Consider the following 24839-nt stretch of genomic DNA (forward strand, 5'->3'; position numbering starts at 1 on the left):
ATGACAAGCAAAATAACATATTATGTATGAACAGTGACAATAGGCAGATAATGAAAATAATTATGATACAAAGCAAAATTATTACTAACTGCTAACTGCTAATAACACGCACTTCTTACAATGTTACCCCAACGTTACCATGAATGAAGGAGAAAGCTAGATGGCATTCAAATTTTCCAGGGATTGTGCATAATTTAAAATATTTTAATTAACATTTATCCTTAAGTGAACATTGAAAGAATTCGTAATTTCACACCTTGCACTCATTGTGACTGACAAATAAAACAGACTCCGCATTAAAAATATTAAAATTTAAATTAGGGGACGATTATTGAATTCTGAGGCCGGCCTGGCAGATTTTGGAAATAAATAATCTGTTCTTGAAAAAATTGAAGGAGGAATAATGTCCTCGACTAGCAATGCAATGTGTCATTGACTAGTGCTACTAATCAACCCCTCCCCCGAAACGGCATTAAACCAGAAGTCTCTTTCGAGACTGAAGCTCTACTGGTTTGTACTTATAGCCAAGGAAGAGAAAACCAGCAGTTGGAAATTGAAACTTTTCAACAGCAATAAATAGAATAATGATCTTGATTAAGTCTCTTTATGTTCTTAGTGTAGTCTACTTGCATGCCACATCATATTTTAATCAGCCTAAAACTGTATTTGGGGTAACATTTTGAGACTATTTAACAGACATTTCTATTTTTAGTAACCATGGCAACACCATTCATTGAAGTGAAAACTGATATACAGAATTATGTACCTTAGTGTAGTCTACTTGTGTGCCAAGTTATATTGATATAAGACCAAAACTGTTGGAGGTGTAGCATTTTGAAAGAATTTCACAGAAATTTCTATTTTTAGTAACAACAGCAACACAGTTCATCGAAATCAAAAACCGATATACGGAATTATGCACCTTAGTGTAGTAGTCTACTTGTGTGCCAAGTTATATTGAAATCAGACCAAAACTGTAGGAGAAGTAGCATTTTGAAAGAATTTCACAGAAATTTCTATTTTTAGTAACCATGATAACACCATTCATCGAAATCAAAAACCGATATACAGAATTATGTATTTTAGTGTAGTCTACTAGTGTGCCAAGTTATATTCAAATCAGACCAAAACTGTAGGAGAAGTAGCATTTTGAAAGAATTTCACAGAAATTTCTATTTTTAGTAACCACGTCAACACCGTGCATCGAAATCAAAAACCGATATACAGAATTATGTACCTTAGTGTAGTCTACTTGTGTGCCAAGTTATATTGAAATTAGACCAAAACTGTAGGAGGAGTAGCATTTTGAAAGAATTTCACAGATATTTCTATTTTTAGTAACCACGTCAACACCGTTCATCGAAATCAAAAACCGATATACAGAATTATGTATCTTAGTGTAGTCTACTTGTGTGCCAAGTTATATTGAAATTAGACCAAAACTGTAGGAGGAGTAGCATTTTGAAAGAATTTCACAGAAATTTCTATTTTTAGTAACCACGTCAACACCGTTCATCGAAATCAAAAACGGATATACAGAATTATGTATCTTAGTGTAGTCTACCTGTGTGCCAAGTTATATTGAAATCAGACCAAAACTGTAGGAGGAGTAGCATTTTGAAAAATTGTTTACAGACAGACAGACGGACGGACGGACAGACAGACAGACGGACGGACGGACGGACAGACAGACAGACGGACGGACGACGGACGCATTACTATCGCATAAGCTCTTCTGGTCTCTGACCAGTAGAGCTAAAAATTATACTACAAAAAATATATTTTAGTGCATGGGGTTTTTATTTCAATGATTGGTGTTGCCATGGTTACTAAAAATCGACAATTCTGTGAACTTTCTAAAAAACACTACTCCTCCTACAGGTTTGGTCTGATTTCAATATTACTTGGCACACAAGTAGACTACCTTAAGATCCATAATTTAATGCATCAGTGTACGATTTCGGTGAGCGGTGTTGCCATGGTGAATAAAAATAGAAATTTCTGTGAAATTTCTTAAAAACGCTACTCCTCCTACAGTTTTGGTCTGATTTCAATATAATTTGGCACACAATTAGACTACCCTAAGATACATAATTCTATTTATTGCTGCCTGTTGCAAAGTTTCAAATCCAAGTGCTACTTTTCCTTTGTTATACATACAGACCAGTAGACCTACAGTCTCATCAGAGACTTCTGGTTTAAAGGCCGGTGTTTGCTCTAGCTGTTCCAATTTTACATTGTTTAGTTGACTTTTGAGCAAGAAAACTATTTTTGGTCTCCATATATTTCAGTTGATTCGATACGCACCAGCATGCACTAGGTATGAACAATTTCTAAGCGAGGTAAGTTATTGACAAACAAGTTGATGAAACAACAATACCATTAGTCTCCTTTGAAATCACCATTTCCTAAGTTCTATGATCGATTCAATGATCTTGTCAGCAAATACAGTCCATCATTGTTAAATGCCGACTGACGGTTTTCATACTAATTGTCAGGCTGTTATTTACATACTGTATTTTGCGATATTTCCCGGGTGTGACCGGTTGGCAGTGTATGCTCACTACTTCATGGCACCTGATCCCAACTCTGATGTTTTAGGAGTTTGCGTTTGCTCTGCTCCAAAATTATTGTTTCATGATTTTTTATCATAATACTGTGTATAATATCGAAGTATGCAATTATGACCTAACAATCAAACAACATGATAGACAAAGACAATTCCGGAATATACAATTTTAAGGGTCAGTTTATCCTGTCCATACAAAAATTAAAACACATGAAGAAGGTGTTTATAAATCCTGTGATGTCAATATATTTTGTGGGTTTTTTTTCTTAGCTTGCCAAAGCAACCCAAAATAATGACATCTTGAATTTGTCCTTTACCTTTACTGCTGTTAATATTTTTATTTGGAGTCAAGAAAGAGGATTTGTAAAAATGTAACTCGAACCGGCTTTTTGTCTTTGTAAGGGTTTTTATGAAATGAAGGAATCCAGTGTATGTCTGGTAATTCAAATTCAATTCAATTAGCATATGAGTGAAAAATTCTCGAGAGAGACGTTAAACAATATACAATCAATCAATCAATCAATTCAATTAGCAGGTTGGTTGAAAATAAACAACAATTTAAGCCGACATATGGTTCTGAAGAATTTCTTTTAAGAGGGAATTATGGATATAAATTGCAGTTGTAATAGTAAGACTTGGTTGTTAACTGCTTTGTCAGCTTGGACCACAACATGCTGAAAATGTAATTTATCTCAATCTATAGTCACTTTAGAATCACGAGAGGAGAGACTGACGGATGGATTTCCATACTGCCCTACAGCTGTTTAACACGAGATTTCAACATCCACCTTACTTTATTTAATTTGTTCACTCTTATTAAGGACGTCCGATCCTGAGCTTTTGAGTGGATTTTGGTCATGTCCATTATTTTTAAAATTCTGCATCATTTTTAAGTTCCAACATTAAATCTGAATTCTACAATGTATATTGAACTATATTCATTGAAAAAAACGCCATTAAATTCCATTCAAGCAGAATTAAACTAAGGACTATATTTTTTTTTTCGAAAACGATCAGTTTTTCCCTTTTGAACTATAACAATACTGTTAATTTTGAATTCCTATTTTTCCATGCTGGTTGCACACAAAGCTGTTTTTTTTTGCAGTGGAATGTGTTATGCTGGTTCTGAAATATCTATTAAATTTTTTCTTATGAATTCTATCAACAAAGTGTGACAAATATAGTAAATATGTTCTGAAAATCCAGGAAAAAATTGAGCCAATTTTAACGTAAAATTGACACTTTTTCAGTAATATCTGAAAATTTACATCATATACCCCACTTTTGATGTTCTTTTCTAAATATTCAAGATAACTTTGACCTATTTGCTTAAAATCAGAAAAATTTTAAGACTTTAAAATAATTTTCTTGCTTATTAAATTTTCAATGCCAGAAAAATCACATTTTATTAGTGCAGAAAGGTCAAATAATTGATCATGCGAAACAATGTGAAACATTTTCTCAGTCACAATTTTAAAGTGTCTTTTTTTAAACAGAATTAGAGTTCATTTTGCTAAAAATATTGCAAGGAAAACGTCAAAGATGTAATTTTTAATTAAGCCACATATTTCAGTGCAATAAGGTCATATTAAATGTACTGTAGCGCCAAAAGAAGCATATTGACCCCCATTTTTTGATTTGAATTTTAATTAAGCTATGTATGTAGAAACTAAAAATATACTTTGCACAAAAAGTTTAAGACTTTAAATATTAGGATCGAATGTCGTTAAGAGTCACTATCTTGCTTCTTTTTCACATTTAATCCATCGCCTGGCATAAACATTTGAATAATATGATTTTTTTTCGCTAGTTGAATAGAATATGACCCATATTAAATATAATAACGTGATTTTAGTAAATAATGCTCTAATTGTTCTTAATATATTCACGTCATCTGCACTGTCTATCAGCAGGCGGCATAATAGTTGAAGGAAGATATTTTTTAATTTTTAAGCTTTCCTCTCGTCCGATTGATTCCTTTCTTAAGAAAGCTAAATATAAAATGATCTTTACATGTAGGTATTGTATTAATTGTGGGGCGGCATTATATAGTTGAAAGGAGATTTAAAAAAAAAAAAGAAGCTTTTCTTTCATCCGCTTGATTCCTTTCTGAAGTAAACTCGATATAAAATTCATCTTTACATGTAGCTATAGGTATTTATAGCCAGACTGCTACTTGGTCCATACTTTCCTATCCTTCCTCTATTGTCTAGAAATACTGATCAATTACTTCAAAGAAGGTGAAATATATTATCTTTGTATGCATTTTTTTTTCCATGGAAAATTATGCATAGGAAGAGTTTCAAAGGCTTAATGTTGTTAATACATTGTACATGTATTAAAAATAACAGTGCTGTTTTTGTATATTAGAAGCGTTTAAAGGCTTTCACTTTCGCAAGATTTTAACATGAACCAACTTCATCTTTTCTACAATGTAAACAATATGTATATCACCTTTGTTATCTCAAGACATTTCTATTCTGCTTTTCAATAAATCTTGTTTATTTTTTTTTACGTGGAGTTTTCTTAAATTATATTTTCTTTACTGATGATGGACAACACTAAGCTTAATTTGCAGCAACAGAACGGTTTCTGGGAGAAACGTTTCTTTCAAAATACAAACCGCTGTTGTTTGACAAACGATAACTGTAAATAAACATCACCACTTTGAACATACGGTGATGCTTTCACATCTCTTACTTGTCTGTAGCCAATTAAAGGGGACATTGAGTACATGTTTTGAGAATGGAAAACTTCATCTTGCGATGCGAATTGAAATATTTGAGATAAATGTGAGCCGTGTTGAATATTGATTGCACGAAAAAGGTCAAGAGGGATTGAACCCATAAAAATACAAACAATACAACTCTGTGATCAGGGCTTCACACGGTCTCCCGGAAATACCAAACGTGGAAATACAGCATCAAAAAGACACAAGTATGTACACATTATAAAATGTGTCCACGCCACTTTTTTCGAGAAAGAATTGAATAATATAAATCATAAAATGATGTTAAGTATTTCTGTCGATGTCAGTAATGACAATAAAACCATATATATTCAGTTTATGATTAATTGCCGAGATGCTTCAAACAACATCCGACATACTAGATGCAAAATATGTAAGGGGCTCAAAGTAAAGAATAATTTAGTCAGAGACTATGTGACCGTATTGTTGTCTATTAATTGTACTTCAGGTACATTAAATATTCTTTTTGCAACTTACATTAAACTTGGGAAGGTGGTGGTTATGAATATGCAACAAGTTTAACCTTTTTTTATTCTAGTAAGTAAGAATGCATTGAAAGAAATACATGGATTTAAAGCTTGTAGTTTAAATTCAGTCATATTCCTTTATAACTCAAAAATACACATGAATGCAGCTGTCTTATACAGAATAATCTGGGACAAACAAGGGAAGCTGTTCGGCAAACTAAAAAAAGAACCCAATCATTTCTTTCAATTTTACTAACACCAAACAATAATCCTTGAGGCCACACATTAATTTTTAATTATGGACTAAGCTAATCCAAACTTCCATTAGTAATGACGGTCGACTACAGGCCATTGAAATTAGAATTCACCCACGCTCTTACACTGACATTGACAACTGTGAAGATGGATGCTTTCTTCTATATGAAACCTTGAATGTGTGTCACACATTTGCTTTTGATTTGATTAATTAATTGAAACTCATTTGTATACTCACCAGTTTACCAGTTTATTAATATCTCTTTGGTTGTTATTCTATTATTACAATCAAAGCATATGTTTATGAATGAAGCATTGGTATTGTGAGAATTCCATTGTACTTACTGAAAGGGAAACACGTTACCCGCTAACAGTTTATGTCTATAATATAATAATTACCTGTCGAATAATAATGTATGACATAATCAGTTATTTTGTTTCAATGACCTATAACAGACTACAGAATAAATAAGAAACATTTAGATTGCAATTGTCAAATTAAATGACTAGTATCTGACCATGTACAACAATCTCCCCTTCTTGACCACATGTAACGATTAATAATTTACTGGAGTGATCATGGTTTATGCAGTCTGCCTTTATTTCACGTTTTCACTTATTATACAATCACCCCATTATAAATTACAGGGGCCTGTTATACGAAAGAAGTTACAACAAATACCAAAAACTTGAGTTGATTGTAAAATTCTGCAAAATTATAGATTTTTTTTAAAATTGCCAGCGTAAAAATATCTTACCGCATCTCGTTTAAAATGACCAAAACCAGTTTCAATATAATTTAAATTAGAAAGTTATAAGCAGAATTAAATTTTAATCTTAGGCTTTTAAAAAGATTGGTGAGACAGTGCTGTAGCATTAAAATACAGACTGAAGAAGAAAAGCGTTGTAGAATAATAATTACAGGCTGAAGAAGAAAACTTTGCTGAAACAATTTTAAAATTATTATTAGAAATCATACATTGGTGCACTGGGGGGTTGCGTTTTGAAGGAGAGAGGGTGGTGGTCACAATTTAGAATGGTGAAACTTAGCTTCGGCAATGGCATATAAAACTTTTCTCTATTGTACTGTAATTTCAATTTCGAGGTAAACATAAAAGATCCGTAGAACCAAAATGAATGTGACCCCAGTTAAAATCATTCCAAGTGTGTCACTGTTTTTTAAAATCACATCTTCTCGGTTCTTTCCGGCAAGCTCGGGAAACATATCCGAGGTTGTTGCAGTTTTCCGAGCTTGCCGGAAAGATCCGTGAAGGTAGATTAGAAAAGCTAGGTATTCTTTACAATTTTGAAAATATAATATGGGCTGTAATCTGATGCTTGGGTTACTCGGGCTTGAAACGTGTACCTTACCAATCTCCCATGCAAAGTTGTCGTTCGTTCCTCTCTCCGACACCTCTGCAATGGGCTACGTCAAGATTTTTGATATAACGTCTAAAGCGTGATTTTTGCAGGATTGTTTTAAATTAAATCAATAGTTCTGGATTGATTTAGTAAATATCCATATTAAAACTCATACATATAAGCAAAGAAATTGAATTAAAACAAACGAACTATTTTTTTGTGTTAACCAATGTGATATACGCGAGCCAACGACAGAGGTGAATGTATGAGCCGAATTATTATTTTTCTCTACCGGATTGGTTCGAACTAGATCACATGATCAAGTATTCAAAGTGTAACAAACTGGGTGTTTCTTAAATTGCAAACGTTCTTCTGTGAAGCAAGTTTTACGTCACAATTAATAGGAAAAATCATATCGACTGAGCACGAAGTACTTTCTCTAAGGTCTATATATCTAGGAATTTACCTCATCAAAAGGCTATAATTGTATAATAACGATAGGGCCATTTGCAGTTGTGCATTGGTAACAATTCGACGACATAATGCTCACAATACGCCTTCATGCTAACGCATCTTTATATAGAACGTCATGCATACACAAAACACGTCGTAATACAGCGCGACGTGGTATAGTTTTAAAGCATGAACGCGCGTTATTCCAACGGCTGTGTTGTGAATGCACCGTAGTGTTGTTCGAAAACTCAGTTATCCATTTCCAAATGGTTTAACCGGAAGATAGTAACTGGTTAATTTGTAGTTGTGGTTATTTGAAGTTTTATTCACTTCATGTAGAATAACTCATTTTTCTATTGCTGAAAAGGTGTGTAACATAGTCTTTCCGACTTTGCACACTTTCTAAAAAAATATTTTTTAAATTGTTCAAATTATGAGTTTTATGGAAAGAATATTCATGTTCTTGGCATTTAAATGCACAAGGAAAACATAAGTGATTAAACTATTATAAAGATCAAGTAGGGATGATAAAATGATACAATTATTTTTGGTAAATCTATTACAAACCTTTTTGAATAAGAATTCTCTTTTCGATACATGGTCTTCGCAGATCAGTGTTAAGTAGGGTATATTCGGGTAATTCCGGACAAAACTCACGTAAGCGTTGTTCGGTGGGAATAGCAGCGCGAAACTGATTGATGGGTAACCCAGTTTTGAATCGATGTGTGAATTCCATACATAACCCTCGATAAATTGATGTTTTAGATTGTTTTCCTCCAGGTCTTATTCAAATATTAGCAAAATAAAACGTATTGGCAGAGTGGGGTAAATCCGGACAAGTGCGGGTAAATCCGGACAGGCCAATCTTGTATGGCGGCGTAAACGTGCAATGCCAAATAATAGCATACAGTAAGTAATTAGATTATTTGTAAGATTTCAAAGATCCTCAGCACTAATATATAAAGCATCTCAGTTGTTAATACAGTTATATTCAAAGAGATTTAATTATTAAATTTCTAAGTATCTTACATCTCGTTTGTTACTTTTGGACTTCAGAATCTTTGAGGACGACCATTTGTTTTTGATGAGAGGGGAGTTTGCATTTGACAATAAATAATCTGTCCTTTAAAAGAATAAAACTATATATTATCATATGAGAATAACATAAATAATCCGACCCTGATTGATATGTTTTCCCGTTTACAAACACGCACATATGGATGTGTATGAAAATTCACGATTTTTTTTGTGTATTACTTTATTTATGTGGTGTACTGTGGCTTTATAGGAATTACTAATTTAGGCTAAAAGTACAGAAAAAGACCAATAATTCGTTTTTTCGCGTCAGAATATCTATTTTTGCAAATTCTTTTATTCTAAACACAATGAACGAATATTCAACAAAGAAGAAGCCAAGAATGAGACAGAAGATGTACAAAATAAGTTTTTTTACGATGGATTATTTATAAATTTTAAATATCAATTCGACAAGTTGACATCGATATTACTCTGAATTTCTTTTTTAAAAAAGCGTGCTTTTATATTTGGTTGACATTGAAATCGCTGAGGTACATTTCGAAGTCATAAGTACATTTCTTAATAAACATCTACCGGGAAACTGCGATCATAATTTAACCATACTGCAATAAAACTTTAATCGATGCCTTTCATTTAAACATTTTCATTCTGTTTAAACTAAAAAAAACACAACAATAGTCCTTTGAAAGTTGCAACTTACGTATATAGTTACATCTGTTTGTTGAAGCACGCGTTGTTAGGTAAAAAAAAAATAATAATAAATGCCTTTTTTTGCATCAATTAATGGAATGACCTGACAACCCCCTGGTATAATGGAATGGCCATTGGATATTTAATCAGTCGCATTGATGACCAGTTGTACAGCTGTAAACAGCGGAGAAGAAGTCATATATCGACAAAAGGAAAAGAGAACGCTAAAATCATCGTAACTGAAAAGCATTAATGGTAAGTTAATGTAGGAACTTTAAAATACTATAATTTAATCAGAAACTCAGAGTAAAGGAATACACACACACATACGATCTTGGGATTAAGTAGAAGACACCTTTTAAAAATAACGTTTCAACTAGTTGCTGATAAATTAATTCTATTGTAACGCTGTTATTGATTAGATAAAAAAAATACTTTTATATATTAACCAAGAGAACATATTGACGCAAGTGTCAAAAAGGTCAAACCAATTAATTAATTCTTTCATATAATAAATTAGAAACTGAATTCTTATATTTATCTGTTAATTAATATATATATCCAAAATGTACATTAAACATTTGAATAACAAATCCCAGGATTTTCTTCAGTACATAACACATGTACATTGCTACATGTACAATGTATTTAAGCAACTTCTCTTAGTCCTCTGCGTCCCCGCACCCAGTAAGTTTAATTGGTACTATTAAAACTCTGGCGGAAGTTTGATTTTTGTAGTTTTAACACTTAACCATTAAAACTAACGTTTAAACTTATCTAACTAGAGATAGTTTAACATTAAATAAAACGTAACAACTAATGGGGCTTTTCGCTCGCTCAGAGGATTTTTTGCAAATTCTTTTATTCTAAACACAATGCCACTACATTTCTTCTCTATCTTGTTTTGGTGTGAGATGTGGCGGGAAAAGGCTTGGCATGTTGTAAAACGCGCTTTATCCTTGTCTGTTGGAGAAAAATCTCCTCATATTCCGTCTGTTAATTAATTAAGATTAGTCATGATTTTGAAAATTTTCCGTATTAAAAGTACATTGTATATTTATATTTACACGTCATTTTAAATTATATATACAACAAATTGAAATAGAGAAAGTAAAATTTGTTTAGGCAATCATATAACGCGGTCCTTGCTTTAGACTAAACATATGTGCTTATTTCTCCGCACTTCAGTTACATAAGTTTTCAACCATATTGGATAAAACATTTAACCCATTATTCATAAAATTTTAGTTTGATGATTATTATGCGTTTTTAATTTACATTCAGACATTCTTTCTTAATATTCGATTACATGAATGTTAAATATTTTTTATTCAAATTGTTCTAAAAAACGCACGGCGACTTAAAACTTTTTTATCATTATAACCGACCGCCTCCTGGCGGCCGGTATAATAAATGGCCATGGGTTTTACGTCACAATTGACTTCCGTCAAAAACGTATCAACCGCGGACGACAATCAAATATGTGTACAAATTGAAGTCATCTTGTTAGAAAATCAGCTTTTTTCCTAACATGAAATGAATGAAAATTAAATTATAAGCAATGAATTTTAAAATACCTATAATTTATATGGTATAAACTGCATGGGTTGGAGCATTACACACACACATAACCGCTTCGCGGTTTAGAAGCGTAAATACAATCCAGTTTATAACGTATACAAATAGTAGCTATAAATTAATTCTTTGTAACTGTGTTATTTTTAAAAAAAATTCATGAAGTGATAAATGGATTGGCTTGTGTGATAATTTGCAAAAACGCCGAAGGCGTTTATGCAATAAAATTGTCACACAAGCCAAATTGAATCATCTTCATGAATTCGAAAAATCTGCAGTTATTCCTTATATTTACATGAAAATTTGATTCCGCCAATCCATGTGCTCCAATCCTGCTTTCTCTATGTTGTCCCGCCCTGCACGTGGTTTTTTTTTGGAACCGCGCCAAAACATTCATGAGGAAATCAATTACATTTACAATTGGTAATTTTACCTCAGACAAAGACATTGGAAATGTAAATATTAAATAATCAACACCTTTAAAATGAGACATGAGAAATAGAAATTATCGTACAGCAGGGAACTTCATGCCAAAAAGGGTATTTATTTATTTAGTCAGTTAACAGTATTTATTTAAATTAGCCAGTTAACAGGAACTTTCTGGTGACTCGTTTTCAGAAATTGTCAACATATAAAAATACAGAAACTTAAGGTATTCATTCTTGTAGTGGTGCTTTGTTAAGTATAAAATACTCGTCATCAACAATGAAATAAATATCATGCTAAACAGAAACAATAAACAATTTGTCAATCAAAATTTTGTCATCAGATTAAATGTATGAAGGATTTCATTTTTTTTTCTTTAAATCAAGCTTTTCCTTTCTCTTTTGTTTTTTCAGGTTAGCATTCTCCTTCTTCTGCCTCATCATCTGTTTTTCCAGAAGAATTTCTTCCGAGGTCAAGAGTCTGTGAGATGAAGACTTTGATCTCGGTTTAGTATCAGCTGGTTTATTTGGTTCAACAGACTGAAGTGGGAGAAAGATGTCTGATATGGCGGAATCCCAAATACCAGACTGATGAATTTCAACTGTGCCCTCTTCGTCTGGGGTGAATACTTCTACATTGCCATCATTTATCAATGCAAGTAGCATTTCTGGGTCATCTGCCAAGGGAGGAGTTGTCATATTGTCAACAGGTGTAACAAGACTTATAGTATCTTGACTTTCATTGATTTCAGGGGCCTCATTAATGGAAAGATCCTGTCGTGTAGATGGGGTGACTGTGGGCAATAAGGATGAACCAACTCCTGAAGAGACAATAGTGAAAGATACTGGACCACTAGAAGAAGATACAGAAGGACCAGAAACCGAGGGGGGACCAGAGGATACCTCAGAATGCTCAGAAAGAGTGGTAGTTGCTGATATTTCATCTGCGGAAGACAGAAGTGGTTTGGGCTTATTTGAAGGAATGGAAGGCTTCAACAGCTCAGGAGCAACAGCTGATGGATTGAACGGAAATATGCCACATGATTGGAAACCAGCTTGGATATTTGTTTTGGAGACAGCTGTTTCCCATGCAACTGCCAAAATACCCGGAAATGACCATTTGTTGATGTTGTTAAGTGGGTTTTGGTTAAGGAAGTTTGAGCATTCATTGTTGTAGGCGCTGTTAAGTGGACCAAATACACAGCGATCAAGAGGTTGAAGAGCATGTGTAGTATGAGGAGGGAGGCTCAGAATGTGGATATCATTCTGGATGGCCAACTCAATGATGGAAAGACTCTCGTGGGAGGAGTGGCCATCCAAAATCAGGAGCTGGGGCCTTTCTTTTTGCCACACTCCATAAGGAATACGTCCTCAAACCATTTTTCGCCAATGTCGTCGTTCATCCAGCCATTGGCTTGGTAGTGCCAGCGTGTTCCTTGTGGGGCAGCAAGGGTGTTAAATCCATGCAAGGATCTGGATGTCTTGCCTTTGACAATAAACAATGGAGACATCTTACCCCCAGCAGCATTCACGCATGCCATGAGCGTTATATTTGTTCTGCATGACGATGTCCTCCCTACCACAGCCTTAGATCCCTTTTCCGCAATGACTTTTACTGGTGTGTGCTCAAAACTTTTTCCAGTTTCATCGCAATTCCATATGCACGTGGGTTTTGATAACAAGCCAAGATTTTTCAAAATTTGCCCAAGATCATCGAAATATTTTGAGACTATTGCCGGGTTTGTCATCCTTGCTCTTGTTGTCGCTAACTTCTCTGGTTTGCGAATTGACAGTGTTGGATGTCACTTCATAAAACCAACAAACCAGTCCTTCCCGGGGGTTTGTTGCTTAAATTGATCTACCTCGATTTTCATTTTTTTGCATAAACTGCCTACCCGGCGCAGTAATTGCCGCCTTGAAATGCCCATGCCCTGTTTAGATGCTTCCTTCAAAGCATTTGCTATCTGATGTTCAACTTCTGGTGGGATCGCTGTTTTTCTACCAGGCTGACCAGGATTCTTATACTTTTTTTAATCATGTCATGTAGGGTTGATTTATTTACATTAAACATTTCGGCAGCCTTTCTAATTGAATAAGTGCCTTTCATTACAGAGGACACTGCATTCTGCATACTCTCATAGCTGTAAGGTTCTCTTTTCCGTTGCTTGTATGCTTTTGGCATGTTCTGTAAGAATATTTAACCTTATGTTCTATTGAATGATATGTAAAATGAGTACTATGTGATTTATTTTCATCTTAAATAGCCGAGAAAATGTGGTTAAATTCAGATTGATTTTCAGATCCAGGCACGTAACATCGTATTTGAAAGGGGGGGGGGGGGGGAAAAAAAAAAAAAATTTAATTACCTGAAAAAGTTGTCAAGTGAAAAAAGGGGGGGGGATTGCCCTAAGTCGAAAATCCTATTTGGGTGGGGGGGGGGGGGTGTCAACTACTTTCAGTACCCATTTTTGTACTATTTTACTACATTTTTTCGCACATCACTAACAGGGGGGGGGGGGGGGGGGGCAACTATACTTTCAACTAACATTTCCTATAGAATAAGTAAGGCAGAGGAAAAAAGTGGGGTGGGTGCCTGAGCTCGAATGCTGGAGGCGAAAATTTGTTAGAAAAGTTGTTATCCAACTTACCGACACGTTTGTGCATCCCCCCATTCTGTGTAACATAACTTGCCTACATGTACGTTACAATGAATTAATACGTCAAAAACATATTACTCCTCTTGACATAACTTTGAAAATGTGTTAAATTTTAAGCCTTTTCAAAAAAAATTTCTCTTTGTCTACACTAAATAATAAGGAATAAGCTTCATTCCTTATATATTTTCGATTGAATGAAGAAAAAAAAGCATTCTCGGAATTTTATTCAATTAAATAAAAAATGTCACACAGTCATTTACTTTTAATATTTGATCTCATAAATGATATTTGAAGAATTAAGTTGGTGGACAACTCGTTGAAGTACAGAATCGTCCAAAATCCTGCAGCCTATCGAACATCGCTGTTGTGGACCAACACGTTGATTCAGTACTACTGGGACCTCTTTAGGTTTTAATAACCATTTTGACCCTGGTACAATAGTAAACAAAGACGATACTATTTTGGCATCTGTCCGTTTTAAATATGCCTTCATATTTGGCCCGTCTAATATTGCCGTTGCATTACAATCATATGGATTGTTTTCTTCATGTTGGAGCTTATACCCTGCACCCACTGCCAATTCTTTAGGTCCCCAGTGGTGCATTCCGACGGCCCATAAGTTGTGGATGACTAAAATTGGCATCTCTGCGGAAATGTAAAAAACTGAAATGGATAAAATGTAGGAAGAATTTATCATGTGTATGCGTGTCACTATGTGTAGATTTGAGTATTTCATAAGTATAATTTTTAAATAAATATTTAGAGCGTATTATGGGCACCTTATTTTGTACGTTGAAATTGTAAAAAAAAAATAATATATTATCATCATTCACTCTTAAAAAAAGCTGCTTTATAGGGGAAAATGGGGGGGGGGGGGAGAGAACAGAGTATTAAATATATTTGAGCTCTTCCACTTTATGACTGTCCCGTCATGTTACTATGGATTTGATTTACTCTTCGCCCAACTCGCATTTTGGCCCCTGTTTTATTATTATTATTTTTTTTTAATAATCAGTATTTCATTTTTTTTAATAGATTGTAGATAACTGTAACGAACATCACCAACCCACCCCTGCGCACACACGAGTTGATTATTATGAAAGCTTTTAAAATTCTTTATCTGTGCCCGAGAAATTTAGTTTAAGAGCCCCCTCACACCTTTTCCCTAGCAGCAGAACTGTAGCTATACGAAAAAAAAACATACTCCGGTCTGTCAATAGGCTGATTTTTTTTCCGGAGAGCTACAGTTCTGCAGCGACCCTTTTTCCCCAGTGCCTGACTCTGCATGAGTCTCTGTAGCATATAGCATAAAACATTCCTGAAATTAATTTAATATGTATGATATTATGTAAACAACTCATTCAAATATGTCTAGTTTAGAATTTCGTAATCTTATAGATTTAGGCTAATGTAGGCCTAGATGAAAATAAATCACATAGAAATGCTAAAAGAACACAATTTAACTATGTCCGCAATTACCCTCACTTAATTTTTTTGGTAGGGTAAATCCGGACAATTTATTTTTTTCATTTCAAGTTAAAATTTGGCATAAAAATATAATATCACATAAATTTTTTCGATGTTTAACTTCTTTAGAACTAAATTATTACAGTTAGTAAAATAGTTTCATTTAATACTTACGTGTTTCGTAGTTTTTTCACTCTGGTCTCTGGTGTAGGCAAGTTGAATTTTCCCGCAAATCGACAACAACAACAAAACAGAAAGTGCAAAGGTCATTTTATTGACGTCATGCTAAATAATCGGGAATTCCCTTTGATTATAAATGAACATGATAGAAAAGAATAAAGGTTTTATTTTTCAAAATGATACACACAATTCAGATAAAATAAGACGATCTTCATTGACGATAACATAAAACAGAGGCATTTTATTTCTGTCCGGAATTACCCGCTGTCCGGAATTACCCGAATATACCCTAAAGGACTAAACCGGCTCTCTACAAACACTGTTAAGGGACTCCGATCCTCAGCCAGGAAGGATAACTCTTTACTTTTTAAATTAATTCAAAAAGTCTAAAAATGAAGCTTGAAAATTAAATCTTTTCATGCAACAATATTCATTGTATATCTCTCAATGTGTTTCAAGGTTCTATGAAGTTCTCTGAAAGGTCCTATCAAAAGTTGAAATTTTTACCCCATAAAAGTATTTTAGAATTACATATTTGAAGAAATTTAGGTTCATTTTAATCTTATCATAGATACCAATGTTTATTAACATGATATGAATTTTTTTAATTTGTAAAATGTGTTTGTTGATCAGTTTTGAACTGGACAATGCATAGTTGGTGTTTTTATTCGCATTTCCTGAAAATTTATTAGGGATTTACTAATTTTCCCTATATAAAATGATTAACTTTAAAGGTGAAGTTTGAAGTATTATCGTAGGTAAAAACACGTTACTTTGAGAATTCAGAGACATTTATGTGAGCATTTTCAATTAGTCAATGACTGATTTTCAGAACCTGTGGATTGGAATACCTTAATCTACATAATAATTCTAGATGCGACAAGATCTTGGCTCGTGTAATGTCATTAGTCGGATTTCATGTATTATAATAATTATTATACAAATGTTGATCTTTTGTTATGTACATAGATTTTTATGATTACACTTTTTTCCAATTTATCTTGATTTCCCCGGCGTAAACGGATACACATTTGATTTTTTGGACTGAAGTTTTAAACAACCTTTTATGAGCGGAAATGAACTTATTTAATCAATCTAGATCATTCACAGACTTTATCTTAATTAAAACTTGCATGACTTGTCTACTTCTTTTAATATGATACTTTGTCACATTCGAATATCAAAGTCGTTTATTTCTTTTCAATACAGCTTTGTGCTTCAAGAAGTTTCTGTATGTGTTGTTGAGAAATGAATAAAAGTTGAACGTTAAGGATAACTGTTGACTGACAAGTTTGAACATATGAGTGGAGGTATTAATAATTATTTATTTAGCGTATTTGTGTAAATCATCGCACTCTAAATGAATTTGTATGTATTTTTATACCCCACGCAACAAGTTGCGTGAGGTGTAATGCTTTTGACCCGTCCGTCAGTCAGTGTGTCAGTCAGTCCTGTTGTTTTGTTAGCGCAACTCCTCATAAACCGCTGCACAGAATTTTCGTCAAACTTTGCAGATATTTAGGACACAATGTGTAGATGTGCATATTACCAGGAAATTCTGATTCCTTAATTTTTCCGGGAATTTCGTCACTGATTTTTGGCAATGTCTTGAATATAAAGATAAATAGTTTGTCAGCGCAACTCCTCATAAACCGCTAAACACAATTTCATCAAACTTTGCAGATATTTGGGACACATTGTGTAGATGTGCATATTACCAGGAAATTTTTATTCCTTCATATTTTTGGGAATTTGGTTTTTTTTTTCAACTTAGATTTTTGACAATGTCTTGAATATAGATATAAACAGTTTGTCAGCGCAACTCCTCATAAACCGCTGCACACAATTTTGTCAAACTTTGCAGTTATTTAGGACACAATGTGTAGATTTGCATATTACCAGGAAATTCTGATTCCTTTATTTTTTCCGGGAATTTCGGCTTTTTTCAACTTGGATTTTTGGCAATATCTTGAAAATAAACATGAACAGTTTGTCAGCACAACTCCTATATGTAATAAACCGCTGCACACAATTTTGTCAAACTTTGCAGACATTAAGGACACATTGTGTATATGTGCATATTACCAGGAAATTCTTATTCCTTCATATTTCCGGGAATTTTCGCACTAAGACTTTTTGAGAGCGTGGGGTATATGAGCTTGCTCACTTTTTCTTTCACTTATAAACAGATTGAATACCTGTTATTTGTGCGAATTCTAAACACTTCTTATCAGGTAGGAAAAAGGTAGGGCCTAAATGTAAACTTGCAAAATTAAAATTCCCTTCATGATATTATAAAGCTTATATATTTTTAAAGACCTCGAAGCCAGATTTAAATACTCGGTGAAAATGTTATATATTTAGCTTGTACGATATTTTGCGAAAATTGGTTTTTGAACAAGTTAGCGTGAGTTTAATTTAGTGCATTTCCATCTTCGCTAACCAAGAGTATTTGATACGCTCCTATCCTCATAAGACCCCTTGCCTACGGTGATGAAAAAAAATTGGGATTTCTTTCTCAAGTTCTGATTGGAGTGGATCTAAATCGTTCGACCAATCAGCAATTGTTTTTCGTAAATGACGATATATCTGCGTTCGGGAAATATCTTGACTTTTTAATATCGTGAATGGAAAAAAACAAGTAGACAAGTGTTAGTCTCGTTTTCCCCAGACTCTCGCTCTCGAGACTTTGCCCGAGCGAGAGTCTGGTCTGATTCCTATTTAATTTTTGTAATTTCAAATCGAGGCTAACCGAGAAATCGGTATGGATTTTCATTGGCTGACGCATTCTCTTCGAATCTAAGATCTGTATTCTTTAAAAAGTCAGAGGCTGCGCCTTTACTTTTACCTGGTTTTATAATGAAATACCTCTGTCTGCTTTACAAGGAACAAAAAACGCACATATCTTTGTTTAAAAAGTAAATTCTCATATGTATTTTCATTGGAATCGCCATCTTGTTAGCCGGTTTAGCGACCTCTACTGGTTACAAAAATTAAATAGGAATCAGACCAGACTCTCGCTCGGGCAAAGTCTCGAGAGCGAGAGTCTGGGGAAAACGAGACTAGACAAGTGTGGACGAGCATTTTTCCGCCATAGAAAAGACTGCGCTGGTGCCGTATTATGTTCGGATGACGTCACAATAACGTTAAAGAGAGCTGTCGCGTCCATACACTAAAGCCGTTCCACCCCAAGCGATGATATGAACCTTTTCTCTAATGAATCTCATTCCATAATGAAGAAATGTTCATCGTTGCGCCTATACACCCGCCTCGTTCCATCTGCTCGAAAAAGAGTGAATCTACTACACTTTTCAGTCAATGGCACATTTCTCCAGTGAATATGTGTAAATTTTGGCGATCTATGAGTATTTATGAGTTGTCTTTAACAAAAAATGTGAAAGTTGACGAGCGAGTATCACGACGGCCGCGCATTAATGACATTCCTTTGTACGTACGGTTTGCGCGCTTTTTGACCTGCCTCTTTCAGCCTATTTTGTAACTTCCTTGTATAATATATACGAGAATCGAAAAATAAAAAAAATGTTTTTACTTCTTTCAGAAATATATGTATAAAATAATAATTTTAAAAAACGCACACACAAACACAAAACATGTATATATAACTTGTTGTTATAATTTACCAAGGGCCAAATTTATCTGATTGAATGTTGTTGAACGTCCCTCTCGAGAATTAGTCACTTATATGGAGAAGCCACCACTTGCCAATGGAGAGCTGCAAATTTTGTTATACTGCGATACGGGACCTCACTTGATACGGTCACTTCCGAAGACCGGTCTCCACGTCCCACAGTGGGATTCGAACCCGCGACAGAAAGACCAACTCCTTACTTGGCGAACTTAGAGCAGTCGACGCTCTAACTACTGCGCCACGCGAGTCATGTACTGAAGTAGGTTTACCCCCATTCTTGTTATGAAAATGGTTTTTAAACATTTGCGATGCCCCAATACCTTAATTTCACATGTAAATTTCATTTGGCAGTCCTGCAGTTGACATCCGTTTCAATTCGCTGGCAACAGTTGCAGGTTCAGTTTCCGTTATTTCTCTGCAATCAATTTAGTAAAAATAATTAGTTTTATGCAAATACCCATACACACCTCAGCTCCAATCCTACAACTGCTTTTATCACACAGACTCCAATCCTACAACTGCTTTTATCACATAGACTTTTACGTGTATAATTCGATTGGATTTCCAATGTATAGAAATGTATATTTTTATCTTTTTTTCAATGGAATAAAACTAAGTGTAATCAGTAAAACTATTTATATCTTAATATGTAGAACATATGATGTGATCCGTTTGGCATATTTGAGGTAACTGAGCGAGGTCTATATTAGCAGGTATTTATTGCGGTGATAATAACTAATCAGCCTACGGCTGTTAATTTCGCGGAATATATAAATCGATCTTTCCACTTCTACTCATTCCAAGCTATGTCTCTGTGCTGAGCTGATGGTAGGTCTTTATTCATTATGGTTTTTTTTCTTACAAGAAATAATAGTTTAAGTAAGTTTTTCATTGAGTTTCAACTTTTAATTTTTGCATAAAATATAAATCACCAAGATACATTAATGTATATTTAGTTCTTTGCATTTTCAAAAATGAAAGCGAAAACAACTAATGTTAAACGTTGAATTTATTATATGTAGTGACATTTAATTCAATGTTCTTGAGAACCGGTTTTTTAAAAGAAAGAAATATTTATTTGTTTTTAGATCGGTAAACATATTTATAATACATTAATTTGTTCTGAGACCTGTTTACTGACATATATTTATTTTTTTTTAGTTCCACCAAGTTTTATTATCTTCGCCCATTTCAGCACTTATTCTTAATCTTTTTTTTAAAATGAAGTTATAGATGAATTTTGAAAGAAATCATTTCGATGTATATTTGTACCTCGTGCTCGATTTTTTTTAAAATCAAATAATATAACTGAAAATCAAATAATATAACTTATAATAGATGATAGTAATTCTAAAGAATATTTATCTTCATTTCTAAATACAATCAATATATTATATGATGTAATTTATTGTTACTAAAATTCCAAAGAATGCAGATTATTAGTGACGTTTTACTTCGTGATTTTCTGCGTTGTATTAATATGTTTGGTTTTGAATACCGTTGCTTAAATTGCAAGTTTTATTTTTGATATAAAGCCCTTAAGGGATTACCGAATTAATTGTAATATACACGAAAACTTTCCTTTACGAAACATAGTGGTTGTTGAACAAAGAATCTTCTAATTAAATATTGAACAATTCTTAAATGTAAAAATTGATAGAAATATGGGCATTATACGTCGAACTACACCTAACATGTGAAAAGTGTGCTGAGAAAAAAAACCCGCTTGTATAAATAAAAAAAGAAGATTGCATATTATGGATTAATTCAACTAATGTCTCTTATTGCCAAGTACCAGCTTGCAAACTCATTTCAATTTATTAATCCTTTAAACACAGCTGTTGGAATAAGTAATTAGTTGAGTAATTTAAATGCACGAAGAAGTGAATAAAATTCAAAGATAAGAATTTTTTCTGCAATCTTTATTCGAGATCAATTTCGATTAATAAGTAAGTTTGAGCTTTGCAGCGATTCCTAGACTCATCAGAACAAAGTATGGGCTAGGTTCTACTCAGTGCACCATGGTGCACTCAAAGACCTCTTCTCGAGGTCTTGTTGTGAGAATATTAACAGAATTAAAACACATTTCAACATTTTATTTTCAGATGGAGTGGCACACAGCAATGGACAATGAGACATTTCTAGAGAATGAAACAGAGCCGAATTATAGCTGCAATGCCTCCAACTGCTTCCCACGAGGGACGATGAACAATACTCAGTCCATCTATCGCTTTCTCCAAGTTTACGTTCTCCCTGTTATCGTTTTCTCCGGCCTTATCGGAAACACCTTGTCAGCCTGTGCATTTCTCGTCAAAGAACTTCGACGCATATCTTCCACAGTGTACGTCATTGCCGTCCTCACGGCAGATAATGGCGTTTTGATTTCTCTTTTGTTTGTCTGGCTGGAGGTGCTCGGTTTTCGATTCAATCACGAAGAAGGGATGTGCCAGTTTCAAGTTTATTGGAGTTACATTTGTACCTTTTTGTCGATCTGGTTTGTGGTTTGCATAACGGTTGAAAACTACATTACTATTTGTCATCCAACTCGGATAACCTCGATGTGCACTGTTCGCCGTGCTGTGATTACAACCACGTCGTTGCTGGGATTCGCTTTGAGTTTCTATTCCGTGTTCATTGTGACAACGACCGTCAATGTTCACAGTTTTGGTGAGAGACTGGTCAAAATGTGTGAAATTGGCAGCAAGTTCACCAAACTGGTCGTCCTTTTTGTCAATGCAGATACAGCCATAACATTTATTATACCTTTGGTTTTAATCATGTTCATGCTCATTGCTATTTCACTCTCCGTTATCAAGTCTGTGCAACTAAAAAAGAAACGCTGTCTTAATCAGAAGAATAGTAACAATAACAGAGCCAAGTCTATACCACAAGTACGTGTGGCCAAAATGCTGTATATTCTCTCTCTGACCTTTGTTATTTTAAGTGTGCCTAGTCATGCTCTGCGAACATATATTTCATTTGGACCAGATTCTCTGAAGGTTTCAGAGCAAATTATTTTAATTCATGCCGTATTACAATTTGTTTACTACACGAACTTTTCTATCAAATTCATATTGTTTGCATGTTGTAGTAAAAATTTTCGTAAATCTTTACTTTTAGCTATGAATTGTCGCCATCAGTCTTACACTCCGGTCAGCAGTTCCGGAAGTAGTCGATGTCAATAAACTTGTTAACTTTGCAACGTGTGGCTTTTTTCCTATTACAACAGCGCATAATTTTAATGACGTAATGTTAAAAAATGAACACTACAAAATTGATTTACAAAATTTGTAATGTAACAAATAAGCACAGTTTATCCATCCATCATCTTCGTGAAGGTGGTTTGTAAGCGCATTATTTCTAAGGGCTAATGCTAAATCTAGTATTAAAAGTTTATGAACAATTGCAGAACTGAGGTTTACTTAGAGATAGGTATTGAAAAATATGAACAATATTAACTCACTTGTTCCTTTTAGGTGAACACAATTTGTAAAAAGAAATCTTCCGCCATATTCTTTATTTGGCGTTTTATCGGAGCTTCCTACATGGAAGCTGTTCATTTAGTCACGGTTAGGTGCAATCAGTTTTCATCTGTATAACCGGGCAAAATTGCTACTTCCCAGGCACGAAAAAGTTACCTGCCTTCATATGTATCGGTTAACTCGACCAAAACAAAAGGCACCGAAGAGACTCCAACATTTAAAGGGGCCCACTGGGGTTTTGTTGTATGAAAACTACAATAGCGAAACTTTTCATTTTTATACTATATATAACTTGCATTAACTTCAGTGTACATGCCAAGGTTGGGGGAGATCTAACGTCCAGGTGACCGTTTCAAAATATAGGTAAATTTACTATAGGATTATATAGGAAAATGCCAATTTTTAGCACTTTAAAGCAAATTATACAAATAGTGAAAAATTAATGGCTTAAAAAAATTTGTTCAAACTACTGCCAAAAAAGTGAAACTCATATGGAAGCATCCTCAGTTGTGTATATTGAAGAAACACAAAATCATGGCCCCCTTGTTAGAGGGGGCCACAATGCCAAAAATTAAAGCTTTTCATAGGAGTATATAGGGAAAATCTTTAAAAATCAAGAACCACTGGACACAAAAGATTTACATGAAAACAGGTAGTGTAGATTCAAAAAATAACCCCCGGGGATGGGGCCACAATGGCCAATCAAAGTTTTACATATTTTAGTATATAGAAGAATGTTTTTACTTTTTTCTTCTCAAGAACACTTTTCAGGAAAGATGAAACTCATTAAATCTGTAAGTGTAGATTCAAATTTATTCAAATCATAAGGGTGGGGCCAAAAACATAGTTTTACATAGGAGTATATAGAAAAAATCTTTAAAAATCAATTGAAACTGGGCCAGGAAAAAAAATCATGTTATATAAAATTGTGATTAAATTTTTAAACATGACCCCCGGGGGTAATTTCCACAATTTTGTTTTAATTTATATAGGAAAAATCTTTAAAAATCTTCTTTAAGAACCACTGGGCTAGGAATACATATACGCTGAATTTTACTAGGTAGTGTAGATTCTAATTTGTTCATATCATGACCCCCAGGGGTAGGGTGGGGCCACAATGGCTGATCAAAGATTTAGATAGGAAATTTCTAGGAAAAATCTTTAAAAATTTTTAATTCATGAACCACTGGGCCAGGAAAGAAAACTCATGTGAAAGAATTTCATGTTTTGAAAATTTATTCAAAAACGGGGTAATATACAGCTGATCAAAGTTTTACATATGAATATATATCCAGTACTTCAAAGCCATGATTAGTGATATTTATATGGAAACTCCTCAGGTAAATTGCTAGTTTGGTTTACCCCCAGGGATTGGGTGGGCATTTTATTACATTAAAATATATAAAATTCTTAAGAATAGCAATGCCATGATTAGTGATACTGTATCTATATGCAAGCATTTTTAGGTAGTGTAGAATAAATTTGTTCAAATCATAATCCCCAAGGGTAGGGTGGGGCCACAATGGTGGATCAAAGTTTTAATAAAAAAAGAAATTTCAAAAGAAAAGCTATGCTTAGTCATATTGACATGTAAAATCATGTATCGAAGATTTATTCAAATCATGAAACTTTGGGGTAAGGAGGGAAACAATGGGGAATCAAAATCAAATTATTATGACGTTATATATAGGAAGAAAATGTTTTTAAAAATATTTTTATCAAGAACAGCAGTTATATGCTGTATTAATATGAAGGCAATCTCAAGTCGTATCAAAATTCAAGCACCCCTCCCCCCTTTCAGTAAACTTTTCAGTTCTACTC

The 24839-nt window shown here is 34.0% G+C and overlaps 1 protein-coding gene across 3 annotated transcripts in view; it reads left to right on the plus strand.

Moving 5' to 3' along the window:
* LOC134228889 (neuropeptides capa receptor-like) overlaps nucleotides 1-22734 on the plus strand; it is a 46056-nt gene extending 23322 nt beyond the window's left edge. Inside the window, exons 1-2 of one of the 3 annotated variants that reach the window (XM_062710583.1) lie at nucleotides 20267-20364; nucleotides 21642-22734. In XM_062710583.1, the coding sequence (XP_062566567.1) occupies nucleotides 20362-20364; nucleotides 21642-22721 (1083 nt within the window). In that variant the 5' untranslated portion in view covers nucleotides 20267-20361 and the 3' untranslated portion in view covers nucleotides 22722-22734. Of the gene's footprint in view, nucleotides 1-20266; nucleotides 20365-21477; nucleotides 21530-21641 lie in introns of those variants that run through there. The other 2 variants (XM_062710584.1, XM_062710586.1) reach the window with 2 other exon arrangements.
* Nucleotides 22735-24839: the final 2105 nt, after the last annotated feature.

Source organism: Saccostrea cucullata, unplaced genomic scaffold (assembly GCF_032062105.1).
Source record: "Saccostrea cucullata isolate Sc308-1 unplaced genomic scaffold, CSIRO_AGI_Scuc_v1 ctg507, whole genome shotgun sequence".
In the NCBI taxonomy this organism is placed as follows: Eukaryota; Metazoa; Mollusca; class Bivalvia; order Ostreida; family Ostreidae; genus Saccostrea; species Saccostrea cuccullata.